At 51.8% G+C, this 15,058-nt stretch overlaps 1 protein-coding gene across 1 annotated transcript in view; it reads left to right on the forward strand.

The window, feature by feature from the left end:
* Positions 1-15,058, forward strand: part of LOC121269354 (transmembrane protein 132E-like) — a 50,160-nt gene that overhangs the window by 9,155 nt on the left and 25,947 nt on the right. Inside the window, exons 2-4 of the mRNA XM_041173907.1 lie at positions 6,907-7,394; positions 8,108-8,478; positions 8,889-9,035. Of these exons, the coding sequence (XP_041029841.1) occupies positions 6,907-7,394; positions 8,108-8,478; positions 8,889-9,035 (1,006 nt within the window). The remainder of the gene's footprint in view (positions 1-6,906; positions 7,395-8,107; positions 8,479-8,888; positions 9,036-15,058) is intronic.

Here is a 15,058-nt window from a genome sequence, read left to right on the forward strand (position 1 = left end):
CTGTGTTTGTGTGTGTGTGGGGGGCTGTGTTTGTGTGTGTGTGTGTGGGCTGTGTGTGTGTGTGGGGCTGTGTGTGTGTGTGTGTGTGTGTGTGGGGCTGTGTGTGTGTGTGTGTGGGGCTGTGTGTGTGTGGCTGTGTGTCTCACACTGGAAAGGGAAGCAGGCCTCCGCTAACTGAACTTTCAGTCAGTTTTAATGGCTTAATATTGCACATTGGACATCTGTAAAGCGAGACATGGGTGTTGATTATACGCGGTAATGTGGCCCTTTCTGTGCCTGCGAGTCCTCACTAATGTATTGATGAAATATTTAGCAGCCTGTCCGACAGGCCGATCGATTGTGCGCTCCTCCAGCTGCTGCTCAGCCTCTGCTCTCTGCCCCTGAGATCTCTCTTTGACCCTGTTGGTGGTCTCTCTCGGGAGGATATGATTTTAAGGCTCGGGTCACAGCAGCTGGTGGAAGTGGGCCGGTGTCCTGTTTCCCCGATTGCCTTCCGGAGAAGTTTGGGTGGGGAGGTTGCCCGTGCCTGTGCTGCCTGTACTTACTAAATATCTACAGAGCGCACTGCTCGCTCCAGCTCTTAAACTGGCCAGCAAGCGGGGTGTGGGGGAGGGGGGTAGGGGCTAGGAGGGGGTGGGGGTGGGGGAGAGGGCTTTGCGGGGCGGGGTTGGTGGTTAGTGATTGAAATGCATCCTGGCTGCTCCAACAGTGCCCTAGCCAGCCTTCTGACTTCTGAACCTTCGTCAGCTTCACCCCATCCGAAACTCTGCCCCCCACCCCAGCCCTGGTCTGCTAGCTCACACCATATCCCATTGGCTAATCTCCCCTGTGCTCGCTCGCTCACCTACCCTGGTTCCTGATCCAGCAAACTCTCCATTTGGAAATTCTCGTCCTTGTTCTCAAACCCCTCCTGTAACCCTATCAGCGTCCCTCTCTCTCACCTCTGCCAGTACGACAACCCTCCCTATCTCTGTAACCTCCTCCAGCCGCTACAACCCTCCCTATCTCTGTAACCTCCTCCAGCCACTACAACCCTCCCTATCTCTGTAACCTCCTCCATCCCCTACAACCCTCCCTATCTCTGTAACCTCCTCCAGCCCCTACAACCCTCCCTATCTCTGTAACCTCCTCCAGCCCTACAACCCTCCCTATCTCTGTAACCTCCTCCAGCCCCTACAACCCTCCCTATCTCTGTAACCTCCTCCATCGACACAACCTCCCTATCTCTGTAACGTCTACTGTTTCTGTCAGTCACAATCTTGCCTCAGCCTTCGCCCCCTCTTTGCCTCTCCCTTACTCTCAGCCTCCTGCCCCCACCTCCCTCTGGCCTCCAAGCACCACCTCCGCACCCCCCCACCGCCCCCCCCCCCACCTCCGGGCCCTCCTCATGCTGACGCCTCCCTCCCCGGCCTCCTTCTCTCTCTTTATCCACCTCTTTATGGCTCCGATTATTCCTTTGTTCTTGGCTGTATTTCCTCCCCCGATTGTCCCCCTGGGAGTATTTGTTAGACATGGATGTTGATGGGATTACTTACCCGAACAGATGCTCCTTGCCTGATATCCATCAACCTGTTACTGTGCAGCTGATACCCAGGCTGTGGGCGGTGGGGGGGGAGGGAGAGAGGCTGTGCAGTTGAGAGAGAGAGAGAGAGAGAGAGAGAGTGAAAGAGAGAGTGACTGTAGTGAAAGAGAGGGCGAGAGAGTCTGAAAGGCTGTTGCAGAGGGAGAGAGATGAGAGAAAGGGAGAGTTTTTTCTATTCATTCGGGGGATGTGGGTTTCGCTGGCTGGGCCCAGCATTTATTGCCCGTCCCTAATTGCCCCCTTGGAAAGGTGGTGGGTGAGCTGCCTTCTTGAACCGAAGCAGTCCCTTTGGTGTAGGTACACCCACCGTGCTGTTAGGGAGGGAGTTCCAGGATTTTGACCCAGCGACAGTGAAGGAAAGAGTAAAGTGAAGACCTTTTAGAACAGAGATGAGGAGAAACTTCTTTAGCCAGAGAGTGGTGAATCTGTGGAATTCATTGCCACAGAAGGCTGTGGAGGCCCGGTCATTGAGTGTATTTAAGACCGAGATAGATAGGTTCTTGATTGGTAAGGGGGTCAAAGGTTACGGGGAGAAGGCGGGAGAATGGGGTTGAGAAACTTATCAGCCATGATTGAATGGCGGAGCAGACTCGATGGGCCGAATGGCCTAATTTCTGCTCCTATGTCTTATGGTTTTTGGGCGTTTGAGAAAGATGTAGAGAGACAGCGAGGGTCAGTGGGGGCGTGGGGGGGGTTGGGGAAGAGGGTGCGGCCAGGGGGGGGAGAAAGGGGGAGAAAGTCTACCCCTTTCTTCCCAAAATCTCACTGTGAGGAAAGGGGGCAGAGAGAGGGAATATGTCAAGTAGACGTAGAGACAGAGAGAGGCATGGGGCGAAAGGGGACAAAATACCTCAGTGTGCATCCTCGAGACATCCCGCTTTGGTGGTAATGGCCATTCACCCCCTCAGGTCTGCTCCCCCCCCCCCGCCCCCCCAACCCTCTGTTAGATCACATCTTGGATCTGTACCCCATTTACCCGCCTTGGCTCCATGACCCTCCCAACACCGCCCCCCCCACACACCCGATACCCTTACCCGGCAAAATATCTATCGGCCGGGGTCTCGAGTGCTCCAAAGCTGGGGCCTCCCTGCTCGTGCTGCAATCCCATCACGGTGAAGTGAAGCTCTAGTCGCGAGCGAGAGCAACTGTTACTAACTGGGGAAAGGTTGGGGCATTACTCTTAGGCGGATATACCTAAGAACCGGTTTTCACCCGTGTTCTGGCCGCCACATTATAGGAAGGATGTGATTGCACTGGAGGGGGTGCAGAGGAGATTCACCAGGATGTTGCCTGGGATGAAATATTTAAGTTATGAAGAGAGGTTGCATGGACTTGGGTTAATTTTCATTGGAGCAGAGAAGACTGCGGGGCGACCTGATCGAGGTGTACAAGATTATGAGGGGCATGGACAGGGTGGATAGGGAGCAGCTGTTCCCCTTAGTTGAAGGGTCAGTCACGAGGGGGCATAAGTTCAAGGTGAGGGGCAGGAGGTTTAGTGGGGATGTGAGGAGAAGCTTTTTTACCCAGAGGGTGGTGAGGGTCTGGAATGCGCTGCCTGGGAGGGTGGTGGAGGTGGGTTGCCTCACATCCTTTAAAGAGGTACTTGGATGAGCACTTGGCACATCATAACATTCAAGGCCATGGGGGCAAGTGCTGGTAAATGGGATTAGGGAGGTAGGTCAGGTGTTTCTCACGTGTCGGTGCAGACTCGATGGGCCGAAGAGCCTCTTCTGCTCCGTGTGATTCTGTGTTGGTGGGGGGAAGGAAAAGGGGAGTCCGTGCATTTGTTCTCTGGCTTTTGTGAATGAAGCTAGGCTGGGGAAAAACTGGCTCCAGGTTCCTCCACTCGGTGAATGAGCAGCGAATTAAAACAGCCTCCCGACAACCACCTCCTCCCCCCGCCTCCCCACAGCACCCGTGGCCTGAGTTGCAGTTTCCACTCCTCGCACCAATTGCTGTGTGTGTGAGTTAAACTCCATTGCCTTGGCTCAGAACGCTTTTCTCTCTTTCTCTCACTATCAACCTTCCTCCAGAAGAACAGAAGTTAGGCCGGGTGAAGGTATAAGATTCCATCGTGAGATCTGGTGCCCCTCCCTCCACCCCCTTGCCCAGTGGACCTGTCCAAACATGATGAGTGTCAGTGGGGCATTCACCGTGGTCTCCTTATCTGAGGAAGGATGTACTTGCTATAGAGGGAGTGCAGCGAAGGTTTACCAGACTCATTCCTGGGATGGCGGGATTGACATATCAGGAGAGATCAAGTCGGTCAGGATTATATTTGCTGGTGTTCAGGAGAAAGGGGGGTGGGGGGGGGATCTCATAGAATTTTATAGGTTTCTAACAGGACAAGACAGGGTAGATGCAGGAAGGATGTTCCCGATGGTGGGGGAATCCAGAACCAGGGGTCACAGTCTGATGATATGGGGTAGACCATTTAGGACTGAGAAGAGGAGAAATTTCTTCACCCAGAGAGGGGTGAGACTGTGGAATTCGTTACCACAGAAAGTAGTTGAGTCCAAAACATTGTATGTTTTCAAGAAGGAGTTAGATATAGCTCTTGGGGTGAAAGGGATCATTGGTGGAGGGGCATGTTAGTGGGGTGATGAAAAAAGCATATGGGACACTTGCCTTTATCAATCGAGGCATAGATTACAAAAGTGGGGAGGTCATGTTGGAGTTGTATAGAACCTTGGTGAGGCCACAGCTGGAGTACTGTGTGCAGTTCTGGTCGCCACATTATAGGAAGGATGTGATTGCACTGGAGGGGGTGCAGAGGAGATTCACCAGGATGCTGCCTGGGATGAAACATTTAAGTTATGAAGAGAGGTTGGATAGACTTGGGTTGTTTTCGTTGGAGCAGGGAAGCCTGAGGGGCGACCTGATCGAGGTGTACAAGATTATGAGGGGCATGGACAGGGTGGATAGGGAGCAGCTGTTCCCCTTAGTTGAAGGGTCAGTCACGAGGGGGCATAAGTTCAAGGTGAGGAGCAGGAGGTTTAGGGGGGGGATGTGAGGATAAACCCTTTTACCCAGAGGGTGGTGAGGGTCTGGAATGCGCTGCCTGGGAGGGTGGTGGAGGCGGGTTAGCCTCACATCCTTTACAAAGTACCTGGATGAGCACTTGGCACATCATAACATTCAAGGCTATGGGGCCAAGTGCTGGTAAATGGGATTAGGGAGGTAGGTCAGGTGTTTCTCACGTGTTGATGCAGACTCGATGGGCCGAAGGGCCTCTTCTGCACTGTGATTCTGTGTGTGAAAGGATATGAGGAGAAAGCAGGAGCAGCCTCTGGAGTTGGATGATCAGCCATGATCATAATGAATGTCAGAGCAGGCTGGAAGGGCTGAATGGCCTCCTCCTGCTCCCAGTTTCTATGAGAGGTCTAAGGGGAGGCTCGTTCTTGATTTTGATAGGTAGAGTGTGAAGAAGCAACATGAACGAGGATGGGTACGATTTTCATGTGGGTGCAGGAACAGAGAGCTCAGGGGGTGTACATAGTCCAAGATGGTCAAGGTGGCAGGGCGAGTTAACAAAGTCATTAGCAGGGGACATGTGATCCCAGGCTTCCTAAACAGAGGCACAGGAAACTATCCTAAAAATGACATAAAACATGAGTTCAGCCCCCAGCTGAAGGATTGTTTCCAATTCTGGGCACCACACTTCACGAAGGACTTTCGAGAGGGGAGCAGAGGAGATTGACCAGAGTAAAATCGCTCCAGGGATGAAGGATTTCAGTTGCGCCGGACAGACTGGAGAAGCTGGGATCGTTCTCCCCGGGGAAGAGAAGGTTGAGGAGTTTTGACAGAGGCGTCCAAAATCATGAAAGGTTTAGATGGTTTCTCCTTCATCGCTGCCTCCAGCGCAGGAGGAGGAGGGTCAGGAACCAGAGGGGAGACGGTTTTGGGGTGAGGGCCGAATGACAAAATTAGTCCAAGGCGCCCTGAGGGGAACACATCTTTCACGCGATGAGTGGTTAGGATTCGGAATGCGATGTCAGCCGGGGATGGTCAAGTTGTCAAAAAATGAATTGGGTAAATACCTGAAGGCAAAAACCGATTGGAGGGAATTGGGGAAAGAGAGAGGGTGTGGGACTAACTGGGTTACTCTTTGAAAAAGCAGCCGCAGACTCGGTGGGTCAAAGAGTGTCCCTTTGTGCTGGGCTATTCTCTGATACAAAGGCGTTTGATGGACAAGGGGGTCAGGAAGAAGCACAGCTGAATGGACCAGAAGGAAGTTACAGCCTTCCAGACATGGGATTAGGAACTGGCGAGGCCATTCGGCCCTTCGGGTCTGCTCCGCCACTCAGTAAGATTGTGGCTGATCACATCTCCACATTACCCCCTAACCCCGATCCCCCTTGCTTATCGTGAATCTATCGACCTCGGCCTTAAAAATATTCAAAGGCTCTGCTTCCACCGCCTTTTGAGGGAGGGAGTTCCAACGACTCAAGACCCTCCTGAGAGAAAAAAAATTCTTAAATGGGTTCCAGATTCTCCCACAAGAGGAAACACCCTCTCCACATCCACTCTGTCAAAGCCCCTCAGCCCACACCCTCTCTCTTTCCCCAATACCCTCCAATCGGTTTTTGTTTTGGTCAAGTCACCTCTTATTCTTCTGAGCTCCAGTGGATACAAGCCCAGCTTGTCCAACCTTTCCTCACAGGATAATCCACCCCATTCCAGGTGTTAGTTTAGTAAACCTTCTCTGAACTGCCTCCAACGCATTTATATCCTTCCTTATCCTTAACTGAGGTGCGCAGTTTCTCTAATGCTAAGGTTGGGAGTTTTTTTTTAACTATTCGTTCATGGGACATGGGTGTCACTGGCTGTGCCAGCATTTATTGCCCATCCCTAATTGCCCCCTTGAGAAGGTGGTGGGTGAGCTGCCTTCTTGAACCGCTGCAGTCCCTGTGGTATAGGTACACCCACAGCGCTGTTAGGGGGGGAGTTCCAGGATTCTGACCCAGCGACAGTGAAGGAACGACCGATATATTTCCAGATGAAGATGCTGAGTGGCTCGGAGGGGAACTTGCAAGTGGTGGTGTCCCCCATGTGTCTGCTGCCCTCGTCTCTTTAAGTGGCAGAGGTTGTATTTTTATCGCGGGTTAGGAACTTGGAGTAGGGAGAGGTTCTGGATACAAGGCTACAGCCCCAGAGTGACCTGAGGAAGCAGCGTTGGTCACCCTCAATTCTTGAGCGGAGGGGGTAGAGTCTGCGATAGGGTAGAGTTGACGTGGGGTGTGGAAGGGGAGCGAATGGGCACGGAGATTGGACATTTGGCTAAGGAGATTAAATGTTCCTGATGCAACCTCTTGCCCTTCCAGCACTGCAGCGTTCTGGGATTATGGCCTATCCAGGTAACCGAGCAATGCCCTCTGTCGCACTCCACTTTCCCATTGACTACAAGATCCTGGACGCCCAGGAGTACTTCTTCCTAAAGCCAGTGGACGAGGAGCTGACCTGGAACTCCAGCATGAGGATCAGCACCCAGCTGCTCTTCCTTTCCCGGGCCAGGTCCCTGCCCATCATCAAGGCCTCCCATGGTCCCTTCTCCGTCCAGCAGGTGTTGGCCGGACTACCTCCCGAGCCCTTGCAAAGCCAACTGAAGGCTGGAGCCCACCTCAAACCGAGCCGGAGGATCCAGGCCCACCCGGTGGAAGGGAAGGTCCATGTCGGCTGGCCGAAGGCCCAGGTCTTGTTCCACGTGTCCGGGCGTGACTGGGGCTCACTCGAGGATCAGGAGAACCTGCCCTGCGTGACCTTGCACGCCTTCCGAGAGATGCAGGAGGTCAGAGGTGGCTGCCGGATAAAGGTCAGTCACAGTTGTCCACTTTCCTGTTGGGGACGGGGCGGACAGGGGAGAGGAAATGGCAGAACCTGGCTGAGGGTCAGCGACTCGGAAAAATGGGGTTAAATCCAGCCGCGGAGAGCAGGGATGGTTGTACCTGTCCTGGGAGTGTTTGATGGGGACAGTGAAGAGGGAGATTTACTCTGTATCTAACCCCTTGCTGTACCTGTCCTGGGAGTGTTTGATGGGGACAGTGTAGAGGGAGATTTACTCTGTATCTAACCCCGTGCTGTACCTGTCCTGGGAGTGCTTGATGGGGACGGAGCAGAGGGAACTTTACTCTGTATCTAACCCCGTGCTGTACCTGTCCTGGGAGTGCTTGATGGGGACGGAGCAGAGGGAACTTTACTCTGTATCTAACACGTGCTGTACCTGTCCTGGGAGTGTTTGATGGGGATGGTGTAGAGGGAGATTTACTCTGTATCTAACCCCGTGCTGTACCTGTCCTGGGAGTGTTTGATGGGGATGGTGTAGAGGGAGATTTACTCTGTATCTAACCCCGTGCTGTACCTGTCCTGGGAGTGTTTGATGGGGACAGTGTAGAGGGAGCTTTACTCTGCGTGGGTTCCTGTTGATGTTTGTGTGCTCTCTCTCTCCCTCTCTCTCTCTCTCTCTCTCTCTCTCCCTCTCCCCCTCTCCCCCTCTCCCCCTCCCTCCCCCTCCCTCTCTCTCTGTAGGGTCCACTGGGAATCTGTGTTGCCAGCCTCGAGCTGCCCCTCGGTTGGTTCCCACCCTCGGGTGGTCCTGGCGGCGGACGGAGGAAGGGAGTGCCCAGGAGCGGCCGGGAGGTGGGCGTGGGGCTGTACTTCAGCGTGCCTGGCCCGGCGGACTGTGGGAGGGCGCCGCCGGACGGCTGGGGAGGAGCCGGGCGGCCGGAGCTGGAGCCAGCGGGCCGGCTGGTGCTGACGGAGCTGCCGGCCGAGCGGGAGGCCAGGCTGGACGCCAACCTGCTGCTCCGCCTGCCTGACCGAAGCCTGCGGCCCGGGGAGACGGTGGGCGTCGCCCTGGAGATGGCGGCCAACTTCTCGCTGGACGAGGTCATCGTCAGGTAAGAGGCGGCGGTGTTGTGGGGGTGGGGCGGGGGTTTGCGGGTCGAGGTTGACCACGGGCTGTGAGTGAGCGAAGGCTGCCATTGGGGCCGTTGGTTGTATTGGCGGAGATTGGGGCACCGAAGGATGGCATGGCTGAGGTTGGCATGGTGGTCGGGACTGGTGCAGGTTGGGAACGGCAGGTGTCAGTAGGGCAGTTGGCAATGGCCTACGTTGGGGATGGAACAATCGCTAGGAATCTTCGTAGACCCAATATTAAGCCATAACCACATAGGGTATGGGAAGTGAGAGCAGCGCACGGGATTGTGGGTAACCTCTCTAGGGCCTTCCCAGTAAAGCCTGTTTGCACTTCTCCACCACCACCCCCCACCCCCCCCGCAACCTCCACTTCCCCGTTGCTCTTGAGCAGGGCCAAGCTGAAGAAGGGCGTCAGGATCTTGTCCGTCCTTCCCCGTGTCCCAGAGGCGTGGAGGGTCGAGCTACAGCACTCGCACGGATCCAAGCACCGGATTGCCACCATTACCTGCAGCAGGAGCCAGGCCCCCAGGGGCTGGAGGTAAGGGGGCAGGGATGAAAGGAGGTCCGGTCAGGGGATGGGGAGGCAAACGACCTGGGAGCTGCTCGATGGGCTAGGGTCGGTGTCCGGGGTAACTGTTGCTATCGGACTGGCTTAATGTGCAACGCGGGCTGGCACGGCCGGTTTCTCTGACCCCCGATCCCTTACTAACCCCATAGGGGTCACGAGTTGACCTCATCCTGCTCCCTGGCTTCAACCGGCTCTTGACTTTGATGTGGGGGGGGGGGGGTGAGCCGAAAGCATTTGTTGGAAAACTGCAGAAGTCTCTGTACCAGTGTTTATTCACTACAGCATCCCAGATCTCATTTGCCTGCCCTTTTCCTTATCCCTCTTCAACTGAGTGAGTGGGCAAATGCATGGCGGATGTAGTATACTGTGTATAAACGTGAGGTTATCCATTTTGGTAGCAAAAACAGGAAGGCAGATTATTATTTGAACGGCTATAAATTGAGTGAGGGGAATGTGCAATGAGACCTGGGTGTCCTTGTACACCAGTCGCTGAAGGTAAGCCTGCAGGTGCAGCAGGCAGTAAAGAAGGCAAATGGTATGTTGGCCTTCATAGCGAGAGGATTCAAGTACAGGAACAGGGATGTCTTGCTGCAATTGCACAGGGTCTTGGTGAGACCACACCTGGAATATTGTGTGCAGTTTTGTTCTCCTTATCTAAGGAACGATGTATTTGCTATAGAGGGAGTGCAGTGAAGGTTTTCCCGACTGATTCCTGGGATGGCGGGACTGACATATGAGAGATTGGATCGATTAGGATTATATTCGCTGGAGTTCAGAAGAATGAGAGGGGATCTATAAAATTCTAAGAGGACAAGACAGGGTAGATGCAGGAAGGATGTTCCCAATGGTGGGGGAGTCCAGAACCAGGGGTCACAGTCTGAGGATATGGGGTAGACCATTTAGGACTGAGATGAGGAGAAATTTCTTCACCCAGAGAGGGATGAGCCTGTGGAATTCGCTACCATAGAAAGTAGTTGAGACCAAAACATTGTATGTTTTCAAGAAGGAGTTAGATATAGCTCTTGGGGTGAAAGGGACCAAAGGGTATGGGGAGAAAGCGGAGAGCAGGCTATTGAGTTAGATGATCAGCCATGATCATAATGAATGGTGGAGCAGGCTCAAGGGGCCAAATGGCCAACTCCTGCTCCTAGTTTCTATGTTTCTAGTGCACTGGATTAATAGAATAGCTATGCTAATGAGTGATGTAGACGATGCTGTGTCAGCGACATCAGCAGTCATGTGCTGGACACTGTGGAGAGAAGATGGAACGTTTTATGCTCAGGAAAGATATACCTACTCTACGTCATACCTACCAGTAACCATTGCCAAAAGTATGTGAAACATGGTAGTGGACAACAGCAATCTGAAGCAGCATCGGTGCCATCGAGAGGAAACGCTGCAAGAGAGCGAAGGAAGGCTTGGTGGCAGAAGGAATTCTCAGACCTGCTGAAGGAGGAGGCAGACCAGAGAGGGGTAACGATGTCCGTACCCGGCGAGCAGTCACTGCCCTGTACCTTGCTCGTTTGAATGACTCAAGGGCCGGCAGAGAGGCCAAAAGTGGGAACTACGGAAGGAGCACTTCTTCCGATATCAAGCAGCATTGGGCCTCCATGCTAAAGAGCAGAAGCACCAGGTCAGTACGTTTCTTTATGCTGTGGGACCAGTAGCTAATGATGATGTTCTCCTGAGGCGGGGGCGGTGGGGAGGGGAGGTGGAAGAGTCCTCCTCAGACTTTGACACCCTTCTCAAAGCCTTCAAGATGCGTTTTAGCCCAAAGCGAAGCCTCATAATAGAGGGAGCGCACCTTAACTGAAGATCCCAAAGACCAGGGAAATCAGTCAAACTATTTCTCGCCATCCTAAGTTGCCTTGCCAGCTCTTGCGGGTACAGGGCGTTGAAAGATGAGCCCATCTGGGGCCACATGGTCGCTGGCACTCCGTAATGAGAAGCCCTCAGATTTTCTTTAGTCACAGACCAAGGACGGCCTCTCTTTAGATCAAGCAGTTTTGAGGTGCCTATGTTATCGTGCCAAGAAACCGCGCAGGCACCAAGATTGCCCAACAGGGGGCGCAGAGTGCTTCCAGTGTGGGAAGACTGGACATTTCAAGTGCTTCTGTAAGTCCAACAACTTTAGTCGAGGAGGAAGACAAGGGAATCATTTCTGGGACGCACTGCATCCGAGAAATTGGAAATCAAGGCAGAGATGGAGTTAGAGCTTCTAGAGGAAGTAAATGGTCTTGAGCAAGATTTTTGGTCAGTTACAGTGCAAGGGACACTGGAGCTCCTGTTAACCCACTAGCTTCAGCCAATACCCCTTCATCCATCAGATCTCAAATTGCAAACATTCCATTAAAAGGCAGGCTAATTTCTCCTCTTCGTTACAAGGGGTGACCGATGGTTGATTCTCTCAATGTTGTTTGTGATCAACACCGCACCCTTACTGAGCGGAGACGTCGGCGTACTGTTGTGAATTCTGGATCAACTGGATGATGACCTGCATCTGGACAACTCGATGCCTTTCATGGAACAAGCTTCAAAGTTTGATGTCGAACCAGTGGATTTTCAGCCTACAGCAGCTGAGGAGCTTTACGCAGTCAGCAGCGATTTACCTTTCTGTCACAGAGAGAGAGAGAGAGAGAGACCATCTACTAGACCCCAAGGCAGCTGGCGAGGTTATGGATCTCTCCCTTTCTTTATGAAGCTCGGTCAGAGGCGGCAGATACAGGAGGCACTGCTGCAGCCGGTGGTCATCCTCAGGAAGGCCTTTTGGACCTGGGTTGACTCTGTCCCTGAAGATGGCAGTGAGGAAGAGGCCACTGCTGAGCTCAAGTGATCTGTCGGGGGGTGAGGTCCGAGAGGTTGGTCCGCCATTCCAATCACCAGCTGCCACCTTATGAAGTCTTTGTTGTCTTTTACTTTTGGAGCAGCCAGTTGTGTTTACAGTGGCTGAGCAGCGTTCAGATCCCGTTGAACCTACCAATGCAATGCCTGGTGTATCGCTGGTTAACCACGAAGAGTTCTCTCAGGAGAACCCAACGTGTCTGCTTCCGTGCATGAATCCATCAAGGATCAGACTGCCAGGGAGTTGGTAGCACCTGTTTCCATCGGCGGAAGTAAACTGTCCATGCTTCAGCTCTAGCTGAAATATTTCTTCCCACTCGAGCTCTCCTTCAATGTTGAAACCAAGCCAGAACCTTCCCAGCTTCAGGGCCCTGTATGGGACAATCGTCTCCAGGAGATTCGTCTTCATGTTGTCTTTAGGGACTCATCCCATTGTAGAAACCAGTGTTGTTTTATCTTCCTGTCGTCAGAAATTCTTCCCGTTGCCCAGGGTGGTGGGGCCTCACACGGAGGAGAGCAGTGGCCATGTTACCACTGCCTACAGAAGGTGAGCCTTCTTTCCGAAATGTCATCGGGAGCTCACCCCTTCTTCGCTTCCTGGAATACCTCAAGGAATTTTGCCTTTTTTTTTTTCCTTCTCGTCTTCCGGACGCCATAGAATCTCAGATCTTCAGTGCCCCTTTCCGTCTTCGGTGCAGCTGTGAGAGTCTTCGTGGGAGACAAAGAGGCTCCGTCTTCTCAGGCCTTTTGCCAGCGTGCCCTGCGGGAACGGAAGATTCCTTACGAGTCATGATTCCTTCCCTTCTGGTTCAAGAGTTGATGCCCTTCTGTCTTCTCTCTTGGATCAATCTTTCTTTGAAAAGGATCCACAGTCCTTACGGTTCAGCAGTCCTCTGATTCCCAGCAATACTGGAAAATTGCTGTCCCATTTCACTCAGGATGATGCTCTCCAAGGGAAAGAGGAACTCCCACAGGTCTCCCAAGACCTCCTCCCAAAGAGCAGACAACCCCGTGAGAGACTGAATCCCTCATAATTGTGACTTGGACTGGGGAAGGGTACAGGTTGGGTCGAATCTGTATCAGTTAAAGGTATTAGAGAAATGCAGTGTAAATAGTTAAAACATAGTTTCATGTTGTTGTTAAGACGTTGATAGAATGCATGGGAGGGTGGCAGAGGTGTAGTGTGATGGGTTAATAGGGCATCCTGGCTAAGTTTGCAGATGATACAAAGATAGGTGGAGGGACAGGGTAGTATTGAGGAGGTGGGGAGGCTGTAGAAGGGTTTGGACAGGTTAGGAGAATGGGCAAAGAAGTGGCAGATGGAATACAACGTGGGGAAGTGTGAGTTCATGCACTTTGGTAGGAAGAATAGAGGCATAGACTATTTTCTAAATGGGGAGAGAATTCAGAAATCTGGAGTGCAAAGGAACTTGGGAGTCCTGGTCCAGGATTCTCTTAAGGCCAACTTGCAGGTTGAGTCAGTAGTTAGGAAGGCAAATGCAATGTTGGCATTTATTTTGAGAGGACTAGAATATAAAAGCAGGGATGTGCTGCTGAGGCTTTATAAGGCTCAGGTCAGACCACATTTAGAATATTGTGAGCAATTTTGGGCCCCGTATCTCAGGAAGGATGTGCTGGCCCTGGAGAGGGTCCAGAGGAGGTTCATGAGAACGATCCCAGGAATGAAAGGCTTAACATATGAGGAACGTTTGAGGACTCTGGGTCTATACTCAATGGAGTTTAGAAGGATGAGGGGGGATCTGATTGAAACTTACAGAATACTGAAAGGCCTGGATAGAGTGGATGTGGGGAAGATGTTTCCATTAGTAGGAGAGACTAGGACCCGAGGGCACAGACTCAGAGTAAAGGAAAGACCTTTTAGAACAGAGATGAGGATAAACTTCTTTAGCCAGAGAGTGGTGAATCTGTGGAATTCATTGCTACTGAAGGCTGTGGAGGCCAGGTCATTGAGTGTATTTAAGACCGAGATAGATAGGTTCTTGATTGGTAAGGGGATCAAAGGTTATGGGGAGAAGGCGGGAGAATGGGGTTGAGAAACTTATCAGCCATGATTGAATGGCGGAGCTCATATGTCTTATGATCTTATAGAATTGATTTGCTAATGAGTGATGTAGAGTATGATGTATCCATTACATCAGTAGTCATGTGCTAGACACTCTGGAGAGATAATGGAACACTTGTTATGAGCAATGTATAATTTTAAGTAGAATTTAAATACATATTTGTGTGTTAAGGAAGGTAAGAATGGTTTCAGTTTCAGCTAGGTTTTGTTGATGAACCTTGGTGCCTGGGAGTCTGGATAGATTTGTGACTAAAAGGTTTCAGGCTCTTTGGGCTTGTTTGTATATTTACATTTTAATGAGGTTTTTATAACTCCCGAAATTAAAGAGATGGGTTAAAAGGAGTTGAAAGTTCAGTGATCCTGAAAAAAAAAGCGGAAAAGCTTTACTGTTGCCAGGCGACAGTGATCCAGTGACACAGACACAGAAAAGACAAGAGCTCAGTGCGTGCCAGAGAGAGAAAACAGGGACTTTAAGCCCTCTGAGAAGAAAAACTACAAGTATTTGTTTGGTAGTACGGAGCTTGAGTGTTGCTACAGAAAGAGACATGTCGAAGCTTCTCATCTTGCACTCATCAGGACACTTCGAAGAATACTAACATGAGGGGACTACAACAACAATTTATACTGCATGAGAAGAGAGTACGGATTGGTTGGCAAGTGGACTCCGGCAGAGGCGTTGCTATGGAGAATGCACCAGTTGATGGTGACTGATGGTTAACTGCTGAGCATTGCTTGAACTTTAAACCGAGCAGCTTGACCCTGATTGGTCAAGGCATCGTCCTGAGGAATGAGTTAGCGATTGGCTGTCACTTCTTTTGTTTAGCTGAAAGAGGTGCAATATGAGTACATGTTCTTTCTGTCTGCAAAGAACAGGACCCTGTGCACTAATATACGTCGCTTCCAGTACACGTAACTGCACCAGACTGCCAGTCCGACTGACAATCTTAAGTTGGTTGCCAGTGTAATTCATAGCACACTGAGTATTATTTGGCAAATGTTGTCCAATCGCAGAATCACATCTAAAGTTGGACACGGTCGGTGGGATCATCCCAGATTTACCCACCGGTCA

The sequence above is a fragment of the Carcharodon carcharias genome, chromosome 24 (genome assembly GCF_017639515.1).
Source record: "Carcharodon carcharias isolate sCarCar2 chromosome 24, sCarCar2.pri, whole genome shotgun sequence".
NCBI lineage: Eukaryota > Metazoa > Chordata > Chondrichthyes > Lamniformes > Lamnidae > Carcharodon > Carcharodon carcharias.